General features: G+C 56.7%; 1 protein-coding gene across 1 annotated transcript; it reads right to left on the bottom strand.

The window, feature by feature from the left end:
* Positions 1 to 2,432: 2,432 nt before the first annotated feature.
* Positions 2,433 to 15,743, bottom strand: FOXN1 (forkhead box N1). Its single transcript, XM_068978777.1, has 8 exons — positions 15,621 to 15,743; positions 14,766 to 15,224; positions 12,280 to 12,390; positions 10,220 to 10,350; positions 8,783 to 8,879; positions 5,138 to 5,345; positions 4,464 to 4,955; positions 2,433 to 2,746 (listed from the first exon to the last, which is right to left on the bottom strand). The coding sequence occupies exons 1-8, from the start codon at positions 15,741 to 15,743 to the stop codon at positions 2,433 to 2,435; spliced, it is 1,935 nt and encodes a 644-aa protein (XP_068834878.1).
* Between the last annotated feature and the right edge of the window lie 2,561 nt (positions 15,744 to 18,304).

Below are 18,304 nucleotides of genomic sequence, written 5' to 3'. Positions count from 1 at the left end.
TCCTTGCCACCTGTCTTACTTGCAGAAGCAGGTGCCGAATGGGCCCATAGGATTGAGGTTGGACTGCCGGCCTCCAGCTGCCTGGGCTGGAGGCCTAGAAGAGGTTGTCTGAGCCCCCAGGGTCCGAGGTTCTGAAGCAAGGCAGTAGGTCCCAGTAAAGTTCTCCCATGAAGCACTTACCGTGCTCTTGGGGGCTTGGGTATCAAGACACAGGCCTGGGGTTGCCCAGAGCTGGGGGCTTGACAGACAGCCTTCACCGTTCCTATACCACAGGGCTGGGCTGGGTCAGGGTGGAGGGGGGGTTCTTCCTCTTGGGCGCACTGGCTGGCCATGCCTTCACCCCACCCCACCCCTGCATCCCTCTAGCTCTGGCCCCAGCATTAGAGCCTCTGGGAGGGAGCGTGCTGATGGAGGGTAGGGTTCTATTATGGGATTCTCTGCGATAATGTCCTCTGGCCAAGGTAGGTGGCGTTGGCTGGCCCCAAGGCCCTGGCCCCAGGGAAAACTTTCTAAGCAGAGGGCCCACCCATGGCTGCTCTGAGATCGAGGTCCAAGGTCCATGGGTAAGCTTTTGGCTCCCACACTTGCCCCATCCCCATTCAGGCTGAATGTGGGGCTGCCTCCCAGGCTGCTGTTTGGTGACAGCAGCCTGCCTGGTGGTGGGACTGAGTGGGCCCCTGACCCTCCAGAGACCACTCTCCAGGGCCAGCAGGGCACACAGCGCCAGGCTACGTTTCGTTTATGTCACCTGTGGAAACCAGAGCCCAGCCAGGGAAAGATGGGGGCAGAAAGGCACAGTCTGGATAGGGAAGTGACCCTTAGTGTGAGGAGATGGAGGCTGAGGAAGGGACAGATCTCGGGAGGAAGGGATGTGGGGGAGGGTGCCTACTCCCTCCCTCCCTCCTTCCCTCCTTCTGGACAGGGCAGCCGCTGCTTTCAATCCTTCAGGAAATTCTCCTGGGAAGAGATGCCCCCCCACCGGACCTCATCCCCTTATCCTTTCCTTGCTGTTCAGAAGTTCTCTGAGATGCCTCATTCTTCAAATTGAAACTTCCTAGTTCTGGGTGAGGGCTGGGGTAAGATCACATGCCCACAGAAACTACAGTCAGTGTGTCCTGACCTTTTTGCTCCAGGGAGGGGAGGTCCAGAAATGAAGGCTTGGTAGCTGAGACCACAAGGCATTTGCTTTATTGTTCCAGGACAGGGAACAGTGGCAGGCCATCAAGGGTTCTGCTTGTGACTCATCTGAGCCTGGGCCCAACCTTGGGGGGAGGGGTATTCTTGTCACCCTCAGGCCCCGGCTAGGCTGAAGCTCCCACTTCAGCCTGCTTGGTGTGGGTTGGGCACTCAGGTAGGACACAGTGGCCAAGCAAGTCACACCCCCTTGCTCCAGGTGCATCCTGGACCTGCCAAGCAGTCAAAGAGAGGGGGCGTGGGTGCTCCCTCACCAGCCCGAACCAGAGTTCCCTCCCTAACTGCCCAGGCTGTCTGAAACAGAAGTATTCATAAACTGGGACCTAAGCTACATGAAGCTCTCAGGGGTGACTGTAGTGACCTGGAGGGGCCTTTCCTGCATCCAGGGCTGGGGCAAAAGGGCACTTTCAAGTTTCCAAGGGCAAGGCTTTTTCCAAACACTTTGTGTCGGAATTGGGCTCAGTTTGGTCCTGGGGCGGACATTGCCCCTCCTGTGTGTCATCCCCCGGGGGAAGCCAGATAGAGCTTAAGTTAAGGACAGATTGAGAGCCTGGCAGGGTGGGTGCTGTGAATATCAGCACCCTCTTGGGGGCCCACAGACAACTTGGGGAGAGGTTCCATATCTCCTCCTTCTCGATGGGCTGCTGGGGTGAAGATGAGAGAATAAATACAGGGGGCTTCTGGGAAAGATCACTCCTGGAGGGGGGCAGGCCTGCAGAGAACGTGGACGTCAGAAGAGGGTTCCAGGGTGGTCTTGGACCTGGCTGGGGACCCTGAGCTTTTGATAACCAAAGCCTTCAGCTCTCAGCTTCCCCCCAATGAAGTCTGTGATATAGTTCTGATTCCTCTGGATATAAGGTATGTGAGTGGGTGTGTTTGCATAACTGTGTGTGTGTGTGTGTGTGTGTGTGTGTGTGTGAGCGCCTGTGCACATGTGCACAAGAGCCTAAGTGTGGATGAGTGTGAGCCATGGAGAGTGCATTTTCTTCTTGCCCAGACACTTGCTCTCCGGGGTCCCTGGGCCAGGAGCTTGTGTACCAGGCGGTGGAAATATGCGAGGGGCAGAATCCTGCGTGGTGACTTCTCCACCCCCAGCTGCCAGCTAACAACCAAGTTGGCTTCATGACATAGGGGACAGGGAGTGTGTTTCCTTCCTTGACCTTTAAGGTGAGCCCAACATGGGCGGCCGGCTGGGACTTCCAGGCCAAGCAAAGGCTGGAGATGCTGTGGGGCATAGCTCAGGCCAGGGCCATGGGCTTGGAGCTGGGGCTGAGGTACACAGAGGGGCCAGCAGGGGCCGCGGCAGGTGCGGGCTCCAGCTCCATGAAGGCCGAGTAGAGGGTGGTGAGATGCAGGTCACCCAGTGCCCCGGAGCCCCCGGTGCCTGGGGGTGCCAAGTTGCCTGTCCCACTGCCGGTCTCGGCCAGACAGGGCCCGGGGGGATAGCAGGGAGGGGGAGCTGGCGGCACCGAAGACGATGTCGGTGATGAGGTCACCAGTACCAAGGGGTCAAGGGCCAAGCTGTCATCCTTCAGCTGTTCCCACAGGTTTCCTATTTGGGGGAGAAAACAGGCGTGACTGGGAGGTACCAACGAGCCCTGTCTGCCTCTCACCCCATGCTCTCACACACGAAAGAGAGCAGGACTGGGGTAACACTGATCGGAGAGCAGACCTCTGGCACTAGCTCTCTGATCCCAGGCAGTTGCTAAACCTCTGCATCCTCCTCCCCTGTAGGACATTTTGAAAGCCATAGCCCAGATGATCTCTGTGGCTCTTTTTGGGGGGTGGGGGAGTGGTCAAGGATTTAAGAGCTGCCTGTTGGAAGGGTTGACGCAGGTGCTGTACATTCTGGGGTTACCCTGGGTAGGGAGCCCTAGGAACTCTTCACCCTGGCTCTTGTCCAGGTTCCCAAGGAAGGTGAATGTGCAGCCCAGACCAAGGATCTTCCAGTAATGCACCGCAGCATCCAGTGAGCTGGTTGGGGCTCTCCGTTGCAGGGCCCAAGGAGAAGGAGCAAGGCCCTGTCAGGAAGTGCTCCCCACCGGGAAGCATTGACTCTGGGGTGCAAACTGTGCCGCACCTGATCCTTCTCTGTATGTTGTGTGACCTGCATCCTGGCTGGCTAGGGCCTGGGGATCAGGGCTGCAGAGTGTGGAGGAAGGGGGCTGAACTAAACTCGAGACTGGCTGCCTGGCTTCCAATCCTAACTCTCCTTCTTTCTAGCTCAGTGACCTTGAATAAGTTACTTAACCATGGTGCACATCTGTGAAATGGGTTGAATAATCCCTCCTACCCTATAGGCCCACCTGAGAGAGCGCATGTAAAGTGCCTCACAAGATGCCAGACAGTAGGGCTTAGGTAAATGTTTATGGTAGCCCACGTATCTATAGATTCTTCTGAGTCTGTGGAGCCTGGCTCCCTACTTCTGGAGGAGGCTGCAGCTCTAGTTGCCGTTCTCTAAGAGTAGCTTCCCAAGACCCAGGCTCTCTCCTCATCAGACTGGGAGATCTCTGAGGGTCAGCTGCCTCCACCTGCTTGTGGATGTCCCCTACCCCAGTGCACACAGAGGGCCTGAGGCCTGGGTCAGCATCCTCCTTCAAAGCTCCTGTGGCCAGTACCAGGGCCTGGGGGTGCACTGGAGATTAGATGGGAACGGGTGGGATTGGCCACAGGCAGAGATGAAGCAGGCAAGATGGAATGGAAGAGACAGAATCTCTTCCTGGGACCTGCCTAGCTCCTCGGCCTCCCCTTCTCGAGGAAGATCTCTCTCCTTCTGCATTAGGTGATGAACTCCAAAAATACAGTCGCTTCTGGAAATGTTCAGAATCTCAGTTGCTCACAGTCAACTATGGAATAGACCATCGGCCCCTTTCCAGCCTGTATCTTCTGAAGCTACTTGGGGGGCACACACCCCTGGTCTATATCTTCTTCTGAGGCTGTTGAGCCCAGCTCCCCACTTCTGAAGGGGGATGCGGCTCAAGTTGCCTGTCTCTAACAGTAGCTTCCCGAGACCCGGGCTCTCCCAGGCACTTTCAGCCCAGAGCTGAGAGTGGTTTGGTGATAGGTCAGTTGGAACCCATTCAAGGGGCAAGAATATTCCTCTTTGACCCTTCACCAACCACCACCACCCATTCCCCAGCTCTGGGCTTTCTCTGCTCCAGAAACTGGGCAGTTAGCAGACTGCAACCTGGAGACAGATGGGCCGGGCCACGCCACCAGCTGCCCCTCTGCAGGCCTGTCCCCCCTCCCCACTCCCACCCCCAGCTCACCTTGGAAGTCAAAGTCGGTGAGAGAGGGGTTGATGGCATCCAGGTCAGTGCCAAGGTCTCCGTCTGGCAGCAGGGTGTCGTGCATGGTCCTGGCTGGGGAAGGTTCAGCCAGCAGCTTGGCACTGTGGCTAGGTGGGGTGTGGGCAGGCAGAGGCGAGTCCTGGGGGGTGCCCGGCTGGGCCCGCAGCTCTAGATGCCCATCTGGCTGTGGGAACAATGGCTGCGGAGGTCCCGGAGGGGCCAGGCCCGGCGAGAGGTGCGAGTATGTCTGCCCATAGCGGGAGGGCGCATGCCCCCCAAGTAGGTCCTGCAGGGGATTCTTGCCAGGAATGGGGCCCGGAGCTGGGTGGATTGAGTGCAGTGGCTGGGAAAGCCCAGATGGAGGTGCCAGGGGCTGGATGGGGCCAGAGCCTGCCAGCCCAGGGGGTGGGCAGCCGAGTAGTGGGGAGCCCAGCTTCTCCCTCTTGTCTCCAATGAGGCTGTCCAGCTCCTCTGAAAAGGCCCAAGAGAGGACAGTGAGACCTCCTTTCCCCCACAGTCGCTCCCAGCCTTGGAAGCACATTCAGGCGCTTTCCTTATTCATCAGCTTCCCATCGCCCAGCCTTTCTCACCACCCCCACTCTTAATTTTTTGGCTCTGGCACCCCGGGTCCACCGTGCAGCCGGCAGCCTCACCTGGCTTGGCCATGCTCTTGCGCACGGCGATGGGGTCTTTCCTCTTCCACTTCTGCAGCTCCTCCTGCATCTTGTCTATCTTGGCCGGGTTCAGGGCCCACAGGCAACCCTTGCGAGAGGAACTTCCCGATTTGTTCTCTACCTTCTCGAAGCACTTGTTAAGAGACAGGTTGTGGCGGACAGAATTCTTCCAGCCATCAGGCGCCGTCTGCCGGAGCAGAGCATGACACGAATTCAGGCCAGGTTCAGAAAACGCCTTGGCCGCCTGGGCACACAACTGCCACCCACTCTGGGGCTTGTTGAGCTCCTCAGCGACCAGCCCACACTCAGTCCCATCAGTAGTGGGGCAGGGATGGACAAGAACCTCAGTCACAGTTATTAGCACCTAAAATCTATCTCCATCCTATCCCATGCCCTTCAGAGGACTGTGGAGGTGATTCATGCAGGAGGGGCTGGTGGGTGCTGAGGAGGAGGTGCTGAGCCTCCCCGACCTGGGGTTGGACCACTCCCTGCTGGGTCTCTGGGCCTGTGCTTGGACCCCTGTGTGGAGAGGGCCTTGCCACGCTGAGCTCTCTGGGGCTGTGTCTCCCTGCTGTGAGCCTGACTCTGAGGTGTGGGTCCATGAACTCCTCTGAGTGTGAGGACACGTGTGTGTTGCTAAGGATGTGTGTGTGTGAGAAAATCTCTCTAGGGGTGTGTGTGGGTATCCATGATTGTATATGTGTGTGGGTGTTCACATGCGTGTGCCTGGGGGGCGTGCCCTGGTGGGGAGGCCAGCCCTCAGGCAGGGGATGCTCGTGCCAACAGAATAAACACCCATTAGGAGGCCTGGTCATGCCACCAGTGCAGTAATTGTGCCCAGGGAGGGTTGTAAAAACCATTAGGCTGACTCAGTCGGGTGAGAGGCGGTGGCGGGGGTGCCACTGGGCACCCTCCCCCCACCCACCCGCCCAGAGCTGTGTTCCAGGCTCTATGACAGTCCTGGGCCCAGCAGGGGTGACTGTGGGCAGCGCATCCTCTCTGCCTGGTGAGGTCCTTCTGCGCCCTCACCTCCTGGCCCCTCTCCCTTCCAGCTCACCGTTTCTGCCTAATGAGGGGCAGCCACTCCCTCCTCCCCAGCTCACTTGCCCCAGGGAGCAGCCAGGCTGAATCACGTCCAACAGAACCAAGCCCCAATGCCAGCATCACTGCAAGTGGTTGGCAGGAGAGGCTGAAGCCTTTCTTAGGGGCCACTCGCCTGGGTCAGGGCGCTGGTTGAGATGACCCCCAAGGCTCCCAGGGTCATGAGAGAAGACTCTTATGCCACCAGACCAGCCAGCTAGGGGTTCACCTTCAACACCCACAGCAGTCCCTACGAGGAGTCAAGACTGTGTGGCCTACTGGGCAGAGTTAATGGGCACCAGGCCCTTTTACAGCCCCATAAATCTGTGACTTTGGGATGCCAGAGCAGCCCCCACCCCAGCCACTTCCTGTTTGGAAGAGAGATGGTCAGCACTAGCAATTATGTCCAGTGGCTGGAACTTGCCCCGTCCCACATCCCTGACTCACAGGGCTTCAGGACGCCCATCTCAGCTGCCTTGGGCATGAGTGCTGCCCACCCCAGGGTCCACTCTGTCCTAGCCCAGAAAAATGACCTTCAACTGGGGAATGAGAGCTAGAGGTGGGGAGAGGATCTTTGAACTCTTTCCTTAAGTGGGTCGGAGTGGATTTGTCAGAGCTGGAAGGAACCTATGTGCCAATTGGTCCAATCTGACCATTTTGCAGACTGGGAAGCTGAGGTCCAGAGAAGAAAGGGTGCAGGCTGAGATCACATAAGGAGGCAGGGTCACAGCCAGACTCCAGCTCTGTTCCCTAACTAAGGGCCCTGCCCAGGTCACCCCATTGGATTGTCTTTACCACCTGGGGCCCGTCCCATCCTCACAGATGGTTTCTCTCTGAAGTCAAATGTAAACTTGGGAGGGAGGGAGTGATGCAACTGGCTAAGAACAACAACTGGAACCAAAAAAAAAAAGCAGTTAGACCTCTTCACTCCTCAGCCCCATAAAACAGGGATTACACGGCTCCCAGGAAAAATAATTAAGCCAGGAAGATGAGATGTAGGGAGGGGCTGGGGGCCAGGCTGGGAGTTGGCAGGGAGGAAAAGCTGGGAGGAATGGGGCAGGGCCCTCCCCCACTTCCCTCTCTCTGGTCTGACTCGTTGAAGCCTTAAGGGACACTCTAAAAGCTTTACAGGTCAATGAGACTTTGGTCCCCTGACATGCTGGGATTTAGAGGGCAAGCCCTGGATACGGGCTTTGATGCTGCTTGAATCCCAGTGCCAACTCTCTCCTTGCTCCTCTCCCATCCAGAAGCTCTGATGGATGACCATGCTTTTTTGTTCTTGGCCAGAACTCTGGCCATCTTGCCCATTTTGTCATTCAGTGGCAGCTCAGCAAGTACAAACTTGCTGGAATTCTTGTTCAGTTGCTAAGTTGTGTCCCACTCTTTGCGACCCCAGGACTGTAGCCTGGTCAGGCTCCTCTGTCCATGGGATTTCTTAGGCAAGAATACTGAAGTGGGTTGCCATACTCTCCTCCAAGGAATCTTCTCGAGCCAGGAATCGAACCTGCATCTCCTGCACTGGCAGGCGGATTCTATACCGCTGAACCATCAGGAAAGCCCCTTATTTGAATATCAACCTCAAATTATCTCCATACAGCAAAATTGGGAAGATGGTGGGGTCAGAAATCACCCACTGGTGGGTGGAGCTGAGTTCTGGATTACCTGGGTCTCAGCTCCCGCCCTTTGTCCGGGCAACAGGTGAGACCCATCAGATTGCAGGCCTTGGAGAAGGCACTCCTTATACACAAGTTCTGACTTCCCCTGCACCCACCCCAGATGGAGGGGTTTTTGTTGGAGGGCCTGGGCAGCCTGTGGACAAGGGAAATGGGAAGCCAGAAAGCCTGAGCCAGCAGCAAGTGATCCCACCTGCTGTTTGGCCTTGAGCAAATGGAGAGAGAAGGGTGCTTGTCTTGCCTCTAGGGAAAGAGTCTGGTAGAGCCCCAGAAGCCCCTTCCGTGGTTGAAAGAGACTAGATCCTGTCCGTGGGAAGGTCAGGTGAAACAGCCAGCTCCCTAGGACACTCTAAGACTGTGAAGCCCACACCCCGCTTTCTGGCAGAACTGCAGCTGAGCCTGCCGCCCACGGAGGCAGATCCTAATCTCTCCCAGGAAGGCAATGAGTTCTGCAGCCCCAGCATCCTGGATCACCTTGGCTGGCCAGCTCCCACCCAAATTCCTCAGTCCCACAGCATCCTGGGGGCAGCGGTGGGAACAGCCTCTCATTTCTTCCCAAGCTCTGTCTCCCCGTTTGGGGTAGGTGGATGCGCCTTGAAGCCTAGCAGGTTGCCATGTCCACCGTCCACCAGCATGAGGTCTGACTCTAGCCTGCTGTGTGACCTCTGGTGAATGGCTTGAGCTCTCTGTTGCCCACACAGAACTGCCTTCTGAAGGGCAGACAAAGGGAAGTGTGTGGTGGGAGGGCATACCCTCTCCTGGCTTTCATTCAAACTCATCTCCCACCTCCCAGTGGTATCTTCTGGTTCCAGAGAGGTCTGGCTTGCCCCAGGACTTGGGGGTGGTGGGGTGGAGTGGATTTGGGGCTCACCTTGAAGTAAGGAAAGTGCTCCGTCATAAAATTGTAGATCTCGCTGACAGGAAGGCTCCCAGTTTTACTGTTCTTAAGGGCCATGAAGATGAGGATGCTGAAGGCAGAGAAAGCTCTGAGAGTTGGAACCTCTGATCGGGCCTGGAGTCTTCCCCCCACCCCCACCCCCCCGCCTAGCCTGGCTGAGAGAAGAGCCTGCTGCAGAATTCATGGGTGAGAGGTGGTCGGGAGGAGAAGGGATGAGAAAGTATCCACTGAAGTTAGGAATTACTGATATTCGAGGGTCTTGTGGCATCTAAGAGAGCTGGGTTACACTCTTGGCTTTAGTCACTCACTAGCTGTGTGACCTTGGGTGAGTGCCTTAACCTCTCTGAGCCTCAGTTCCATCAGGTTTGAAAAGAAGAAAGTAATAGCTACCTCAGAGTCGTGAAGATGAAGGATGCTGCCTAGCATATAGAAGGTTCTCATTAAATGGACACTGTCATTACCAGTCAGCCCTCAGCCAATTGCTTGAATATTGGATAGTAAGGGAAGGAACTCAGGTATGTAGGAACTCAAATATGAGCCCCTACAATGTGCCAAGCATATTCTCTCACTTAATCCATCCAAAGGCCTGAATACTGCAGTTGTTTTTTTTTTTTTTTTTTTGAGGTGAATAAGCAGAGGCTTAGAAAGATTAAGTCACTTGCCTGAGGTTTCACAGCTAGTAAATTCGGAGCCTGGCTTGAACCCGGTTCTACTGGACTGCAAAGATGGCGTGTGCTCTTTTCTGTGCACCAACCTGCCTTCCACAACCCCCTTCTCTGTGCTCCGGGATGATGTGTAAGTACCTTTTCCATTTCCTGAGCTCACCCTGGCTGATGACTTGACCCCATGTGAGGCCTGGCACACAGGAGGTGGAGTATCAGTGTTGGTTGGATGAATGAAAGTTCAGATGGAAGGGATCCCAGATGGGCAGGGTGCTGCTGGCCTGGCACCTACAACCCCAGCCCCAGAGCAGCTGCACTAGGTCTGGTAGATGCTGAGTAACTGAACCACCTCTGCAGACCTCATCCCTCGCTTACTTCTGGTGGCGCTTTAGGGTGAGGCTTCTCTCTGAGTCTGCAGAAGGAGGGGAAAGGGAGAAGTGCCCCCCTCTAAACTCTCAGTCCCAGGGCCCCAGGAGGCTAAAACCTAGCGGGCTTACCCCAGGGCACCAGCATCTGCTGAGCTGAGCCACAGGCATGGCTCCCCAGGGTTGGACGAGAGGTCAGAGGGGAGCTAGTCAAGCCCCGTGCCCCCATGCTGGATTCTTCTCTCTAGCATCCTTTGGAAGTCTACCAGGTATGACTTCCACCGCCCTACCATTACCCTAATTCCTCAAGGATTCCATGTCTCAGTTTCCCCAGGGACTTCTCACCTCTCTTCCTTCTACCCCAGAAGTGCTGAGAAACATACCTGTAGGAGTAAATGGGTTTTGGGAAGAGGGGCTGGTGCCCATCGGTGCTGGCCTGGGGTGCAATCCGCTGGTAGGGATAGTGTGAGGAGCCCAGGTAGGGTACAGGGTAGCTGGTGCCACCTGGTGAGTACTGTAGAGGTCAAAGGGGCAGAGTGGTTGCCATGGTAACCAGTCTTCCCAAGGAAGGAAGTCCCCTCCCCCCACTCATACATCCAGAGAAGGAACTGAAACTAGATTCTTCTCTCAAGCGTTCACCATCCATGGTCATGGGCCCCGAAGGCAGAGCTATCTGAGGCTGGCCAAGGATGTAGCTGTCCTGGGAGGGCCTCTGAGGAGATCCACATTCCAGAATTCAGGATCTCAGAGGTCTCAAAGCCTCCTTCAGCATCCTCCTCTCAGGCCTCTAGGTACCCTGGTTGCCATGGTGATAGGACAGGAGCTGAACTAGAGAGTGTGAGGGGTAGCTCGGGCCCCTGTACCCTTTTGGGCAGGTGCTCCCTGGCATCTCCTGGAGTGCTTGGGCTGGAAGTGGGGTGTCCGGCCTGGGCGTTTGCTGGGCACTGGCCCCTTTTACGAGTTTCAGTTTGAAAGGCCCGGTCATGGTGGTGGGCCGGTGTGGGTAGGAGGTGGTTTTCACAGCAGAGGGAGTGGCTGCCAGGGACGGTGTTTTATGGGGCTGAGAGGGGGGTAGGAGCCTCTGACTCCCCCATCTGCTCCAGGCTGAAGTGCTCTTTCCAGGTCACCCGAGAGACACTTAGTGACTGAGTCACCCTCTCTGCAGGCTCCATAAAGCCCTGGGTGCGGCCATTTTGTTCGGGGAGGGGGTGCAGAAAACAGAGGGTATCAGGACAGAGCTGGACACGGCGAGGCCGTCTAGGGTCTGGTAGCCCCTGAGCCCTGCTGTGGTTCGGTTCCTGTTGGGCCAGGCTGCCTCAGGGACGCCCCTACCCTGGGTCAGACCGTGAGCCTCGGGATGGCCAGGCCACTCCAGCCAGGCTCCTCACAGAGTTGGGATGATCCTGTGTTCCCTCTGCTTCCCTCCTTCTCTTTCTTTCTCCCCACAAAGCGAGCAGTCTGACCACCCTCCCGCCCACATGCCTGTCTCCCTGGCTTGGCCAACGTCAGGGCCAATGCCAAAGAGCTGGGAGTAGAACCTGCTCCACAGGCAGGGCCTGTCTCAGTGCCAGGCTGCAGGTGGATGGAGCTGGGCGCTGGGCAGCCACTTGCTCTGTCTTGCCCGGTGACTCCTGGGAGCTGCCTGGCTGCTCTGGGGCACTTTTCTTTTCTCTTTTTAAAAACCTCCATCCCCTGACAGTGTGGGGCAATTACTTGGCATCCTGTGAATTGGGGAGGAGCTGAGGCTGAGCAGTGGGGTGGGGAGTAGAAAGAGTGTTAATCTCTCAGTCATGTCCGACTCTTTGCGACCCCATGGACTGTAGCCCACCAGGCTCCTTTGTCCATGGGATTCTCCAGGCAAGGATACTGGAAGTGGGTTGCCATTCTCTGCTCCAGGAGATCGTGGGGAGGGCGGATAGGGCCAAAGATGATGGAGACTTGGAGCCTCTATGAGGAAGGTCCCCTAGTCTCACTCCTGGTCCCACCCTGACTAGGCTAAAGGGAAGTTTGAGGCCAAGGCCACATAACAAGATGGTGGCTGACCCAGGCAGGAGCCCATTGTTTCCTGCGGTGTTCAGCCTCATGTGTCACCCCACTTAAACTCCTTTTCTCTTTGCTCAGTCCTTGTCTTGTCCTCCTCTTTCTCTCATTTTTGGTTCCATCCGGCCCTGCCCCAATCTCAGCCCCACCCTCTTTGCCGAGACCTCTCAGGCACTGCCTGGGTCTCAGACAACCCCCGCCCACTCCGAGAGAAGGGCGATTGCTTCCCTTCCTGTGAACCCCTGTTCCCCACCCTGGGTAGCCCAGCCTGAGCTTCAGGGCCCTGCTGCCCCTACCTGCCCATCCAGATGTGCACGCATACACTCACATACACATCCACACATCACACATGAACACAATATCCTGAGACCCTGGGGGAATTTCCCACCTGCCCCAGACCCACCTGATGGAAGGGGGGCTGGGTAGGACAGTACATGTGCTGCAAGGGGGGCTGGTAACAGTACATCCCCGGTCCACTCTCCAGAGCTGGGGGCTTGACCTTGACTTCTGACCCCTGCTGGAAGGAAAGAAACAGATGACCAGTCTGGACCTTGTCTTTCTTCCTTCCTACCATCCATCTTGAACCTTACACAAAAGCAATTCCACTTTGCCTCTAGCAAAGCTTATTCCTGGAGAACCAATACTTGAGAACAGAGGAGGACAAGAATTTCCCGAGGAAACTCGGCAGCTTAGTGGTGGAGCTGGAGCTGGGACTGACTGTGCTCCCTATCCCCCACTTCCCTGCAAGTGAGAGGCTGAGGCTGGGCTGTCCAGGGAAGTGGGGGAGACTTGTCGTCAGTCACACCGAAACTGGGGTAGGACCCTGGAATGGCACAAGGATGCACGGGCTGACCCCACTCACCAAGCCTTGCTCGGGACCTGCTTCCTGGTTCAGGACCACCAGCCCCTCAGAGCAGATCTGCAAAGGACCGCTGCTCTGGAATTCCCATTGCAGAGCCGTGGGGAGGGAGCACAGGAAGTGGCCAGACAGGTTGGTCCAGCTGGGGCCCCCAAGGCCCTACCACTTCCTAGTCTGCAAAGCCCATGGTAGATCTAGCAGGTTCTCTGGAGGGGGCTAGTGTGTCCCCTCTGCTCTGAGCACCCCCAACTCAGAGCCTCTGCTCTCTGTTCTGAGGAATCTGTGCTGTGTGCTAAGTTGCTTCAGTCGTGTCTGACTCTTTGCAACCTTGTGGACCGTAGCCCACCAGGCTCCTCCCTCCATGGGATTCTCCAGGCAAGAATACTGGAGTGGGTTGCCATGCCCTCCTCCTGCCATCCCTCCTCGGGATCTTCCCAACCCAGGGATTGAACCAGTGCCTCTTAGGTCTCCTGCATCGGCAGGCGGGTTCTTTACTGCTTGTACCTCCTGGAAAGCCCCTGAGGAGTCTACCCAGTTGCTAGTCTGCTGGAGCCCTGCACCCTTTCCCACTCTGGCAGAGGGAGTCTGCAGCTGCTGCTGGTGGTGGGGGCTGGATCCTGGCTTCCCACAGGTTGTGAGCCCCACATGGAAACCCCAGGGATGCGCCTAGAGCTCTACCCTGAGGAGGCACCCAGACAGAGAGCACAGCTAGGGACTGGAAGGTAAACCAGGCCAAGAGCAGGTGGACCATTCTTCTTGGGGTTACCAGGGGTCTGGGGAGCCAGGATCTGGGCCCAGAGGGTCAAATCAGCTGTGAGCTCTTTCCTGGGTGTGCCCTGGGGTGGCTGATGCAGAGATATCCATAATCGTAGAATCTTAGGCCTAGAAGGGCCATGAATACTACGTCCAACCCTATCATTTGGCCAATGATGGGGCTGAGCCCATAGAAGGGAAGGGATGTGCCCAAGATCACTCAGTGAGTCGACCATCCTGCTGTGGGTCTCTGGGCCCAAGTTCTTCTCCTTGGTCTCTATGGGACCTCAGTTTCTTCTTCTGCAAAATGGAGATAGTGGGAACTCTTTAGAGGGTTGTCGTAAGGATTAAACAGGGTGCTTGAAAGGAAACATCTGGCACAGTGACCACAGGCTGGCACTGAGTGGACATTTACGGGGCAGTAACTGATGGGATGGGGCTTCCCAGGTGGCTCAGCGGTAAAGAATCTGCCTGCAGTGCAGGAGACTTGCAGGAGATGCATGTTTGGTCCCTGGGTTGGGCAGATCCCCTGGAGCAGGAAATGGCAACCCACTCCAGTATTCTTGTATCTGGAGTAGGCACAGCCCCAGCTGGGAGTAGGTTTTCCTCTTCCCAAGGCAATAAGCCTATGGGGTAGGTGCTGGTAAGTATACTTTTCTGATGAGGCTCAGAGAGGTTAAGTCACTTGCCCAAGGTCACAGAGTTTATGGGTATGGCTATGGAAGGACATATTGATCTTCTAAGGTATTTCTATGAATACACCCAGGCCGCATTCTAGGTAAAGAATGGGGCCCGGAAGTGTCCTTTGAGAAGGCTTAAGTCCTCTCCCAACTCTGCATGCTGCTGCTGGAGTGGAGAAGTGGTGCTCTGTGACTCCTCCCTAAACCCTTTCTCCAGGCCTCTGGAATGTGTTTTTCTTCTCGAATTTACATATGGGTGTGAAGGTCTGGCTGGGGATTCTTGACTTTCAAACAAACAGAGAGAAGCTGCATGTAGGAATCCTGACTCAGGAGCCTCTGGGGAGCTTCCAGCATCCCAGGGTCTGACCAGACTCCCTGACCCGACCCCTTTGACACCGGGCCAGGTCAGCACCCCCTTCCCTCAGCTGACCTGGAGGCTCTGAGTGAAGTTGTAAGACCCCAACTCTCTGAGCTTGCAGGTGCACACTGACCCTGAGTAGAAAGGTCTGGAAAGGGGATGGCAGAAAGTTTGATCTCAGAAGGCTTTCCGGGAACTGGCACAGGGGTGATGGGGTGCGCGCTGGCGCCGGTACTCACCAGGACTTGGGGGCTGTGCTCCTGGCTGGGGTAGGGGAGCCCGTTGCACCAGACATCCGCAGGGAAGCCAGGCAGGAAGGCCTCAGCCTCCCGCACATCCGCAGGGATCTCCTCAAAGGCCTCCAGCGCCCCCGGGGTCTTAAAGGAGTGTCCATCGAGGGCCAGGGCAGTCTGGGCCTCGGGGAAGACATCCTCGTGGAAATGTCGCTTATATGGGTGGAAAGGCACATGGCTGCCCTTGAGGAAGTGTCCGGGACTGCTCGCAGGCCCCTCCTCAAAGCCGAAGCCGGGGTACTTCTCTGAGGGTGAGAGCCGGAAGGGGCCCGGGCCAGGGCCGGCTGGGCAGTGGACTTGCTCGGGGCCCGGTGACGCGACGCTGGGGCTGTGTGGGGGCAGGGAGGACTCCTGCTCTGGAGGGCCATCAGGCACAAAAGACGAGCAGCTGAAGCCGGCGTGCTTCTGGGGCAGACAGGGTAGACAGCCTGTGAGCAGAGGCTGGATCCAGCCCCGACTCTGTGCGAGGGTAGAGGGTCTGTGGCTGAGCTCTGGGGAGCCCCCGGTGGAGGAGGGAGACCTAACCTGCCCTTGGAAGCCTCGATCTGATGAGGATGCACCGCTTTGAACCTCAGTAGGACGGACACATAGCCCTGCCCTGGGAAAGTCCCAGACCAAAGGGACAAGCAGAGGCCCAGATCTCAACACTTCGGGATCTGGGAGTCCCTGGGTACTTGTTTGCTGGGAGAAAGCATAAGATGGAAGCAGGGAGGTCCCAGGGGGTTGGGGGTGATGGCCCACCTGCTGTCGTGGGGCCCTCTGGTCTTGGCCTCAGCCCAGGCCAAGGTGCCAGGTACTTACGTTCTGCGGGGCAGGGGAGCCTGGGAGGCCCGGTGCCTGCATGAAGTCCCCTTGGGGCTCGCCCTCCAGCCTGGCAGGGCCCGGCAGCGTGACGTCAGACTGTGGTGGGAGTAGCGACACCATCACCCAGTCCTGGCCTTGAAGAAAGCCGGCTGTGATGAGAGCGAGGACCAGCGTCCAGGGCTGACCAAGCCTGAGTCCACCCCTCCCACCCGCTCCCTGGGCTGGGACCCTGCCTCCAGCCAGACGTCTGATGAGAGAGAGAAACAGACAGAGACAGACAGACAGACAAGCTGAGAGAAACATCAGAAACAGAAGGAAGCAGATAAACAGTGTGAGAGACAGACAGTGAAAGACACACAGGGAGAAGCTGGGGAACCTGCAGAACGTGGGTTCTGGTGGCCCCGTGGGCCTGGCATGACACTGAGGACTGCGTGGCCTCTAGGGTTTTCTCCTGTGTCTGCCACACTCCAAAGTACCTGTGACTGTGCAGGCCTCTGCCCTTTCTCGCCATTCGGAAAACTCGGGGCTTGCACTAGGCGACACGTGAGGGCTCTTTCTGCTCAGACATTCTAGAGTTAGAGGAGAACTCTGTCCAGCACAGCTGGACAGGACTCAGCTCAGGGACATCCCTGGCAGTCCAGTGGTTAAGAATCCTTCTGCCAGTGCAAGGGACACGGGTTCAATCCCTGGTCCAAGATCCCACATGCCCCGGGGCAAGTAAGACCGTGCCCAACTAGAGAGAAACCTGCGCACTGCAACAAAAGATCCCATGTGCTGCAGCTAAGACCCAGTGCAACCAAAAGTAAAGAAATAAATATTAAATAAGAAAAAAAGACTCAGCTCAAAGCTGGCTTTTTTCTTGCCTTGCTAGCTGTGTCAGCAAAGCTCTGAGCTTCAGCATCAGTCATCTGCAAAAACAGGGAGAGAGACGCCCTCATGCAGATGTGGGGTTAAATGAAATTATGCACATGAATATTGAGCACAGTGCCTAGCTATAGCAAGTGCTCAATAAATGCCCGCTCCCCTTATTAATAGCATGACTGATATGCCTCTTACTGTTACTAACCTCAGCTCTCTGCGTTCCTCTCCACCACCTACAAAGGGCAGTTTCTCCTGAATGTATTCCTCTTTGCCCGAGTAAACTCTGAGAAAGTCTACCCTGAGCAGAGGGCCTGCTCTGGGCTGGCCACTATATAAATGAATAGGAGAACTTCCTCATCATTTGTCAGAATAATCCTGTGAGGAAGGTGCGTTATTAATCCCACTTTCCAGATGAAGAAACTGAGGTTCAGAGGGTTTATGTGACTGGCCCAAGTCACCTAGCCAATCCTTGGAAGAGTTAAGTTTTGAACCCATATCTGGCCAACTCTAGAGTCTATGCTCCCCTTAATTTCTTTGCTTAGTGGGGTCAGAGTGGGGGTGCCTGAGCTAGGGGGCCAAATAAGAAAAGCCTGAGGTTGACACTCACCCCCTCTGGCAGAGCAGGACAACTTCATTTCCCCCAACTTGCTGTCCTGGGAGCTCTGGGAGGGATGGCTGGCCTCGGAGGCCCCCTGTGTGCCCTGCCTGGGGTTGATACATCTTTGCTAAATAAGCTTACGGCTTTCATTTGACAAGGGGGTGGTGGCGACCAGGAAGGGAAGGTATTTGCCTGAAGTCCCTCAGAGGCTCAGTGGCGGAGGGGGCTGGGAGCTGGGGTCCAGGTAGGGGGCTGGGGGAGGCTCTCCCGCCCCTTCAAGAGTCCCTGCCGCCCCTTCTCTATGTCCCGGTGCCGCTCACTCGGCAAAGCTAAATGTGGCGTGACTGGGGAAGCGCCGAGCTGGCCGTAACTGGATACCGAGGTGGAGCAGGCCCCGGGCCGAGGGGCAGGGCAGCCCATCTCTGGTTCTGCTTGAGCGCCCGGCCTGGCCCCTGCTCCCTGGAAGCCCTGGACAGCCAGGGCCCGCCTGCCCCGCTTGGCCCCGGGCCAGACCTGCTTTCCCCAGGCCTTCTCCATTCCCTCCTGACAGAAGGCCGGGGTCCTTCCTCCGCCCAGTTCTCAGGCTTTGTAACACATGGGGTGGTGGTCGCTCTCCTCTCTGGAGGCAGAATAGCACGTGGTGAAGAGCAAAGGTTTCGGGAATTCCCTGGCGATTCAGTGGTGAGGACTGTGCACTTTCACTGCTGAGGGCGTGGGTTCAATCCCTGGTCAGAGAACTAAGCTCCTGCAAGCGGTGTGCTGCAATGAACACACACAGAGAAAAGCAAAGGCTCTGAACTGGGGATGACCTGAATTTGAGTCCCAGCTGTGTCACTTTCCTGGTTCGGTGACTTTGAGAAACTGTGTGATTCTGTTTCTCCCTTTGCTCCTGTGATCATGGGGCCTGGGGACCCACCTCATAGGGCCGTCATGAAGATTAAGTGACATGATGTGTACCAGGTGCCCCACACATAGAAAGTGCTCAAGGAGGTATCGTGCACGTCTGGATTCATTGGCCAGATGTGGCTGTGGCTCCTGACCCCACACTCTAGTTTCCCTGATGGTCTTACCACTTCAGGCCTGGGGAGACTGGCTAATGACCCCATTCCCAGATGACAGTTGCCTTTGTAGTCAGGCCCTGTCTGCCTGGCCTTTACTCAGCCTGGCCCCAGGGGGTTCAGACCCTGGCTCTGCTCCTCTGAGACGTGAACCTGTGGAAGCC

Source organism: Capricornis sumatraensis, chromosome 8 (assembly GCF_032405125.1).
Source record: "Capricornis sumatraensis isolate serow.1 chromosome 8, serow.2, whole genome shotgun sequence".
Lineage (NCBI taxonomy): Eukaryota > Metazoa > Chordata > Mammalia > Artiodactyla > Bovidae > Capricornis > Capricornis sumatraensis.
The sequence above is the reverse complement of the archived record's forward strand: the minus strand, read 5'-3'. Positions and strand labels throughout refer to the sequence as shown.

Coding starts and splice junctions, on each gene's coding strand:
- FOXN1 (XM_068978777.1), bottom strand. CDS start 15,743: ATGGTGTCGCTACTCCCACCACAGTCTGACGTCACGCTGCCGGGCCCT. Junction 10,351..12,279: donor CCCAGCCCCCCTTCCATCAG/GTGGGTCTGGGG, acceptor TGACCTCTACAG/TACTCACCAGGTGGCACCAG. Junction 8,880..10,219: donor AAACCCATTTACTCCTACAG/GTATGTTTCTCA, acceptor CTCTGCCTTCAG/CATCCTCATCTTCATGGCCC.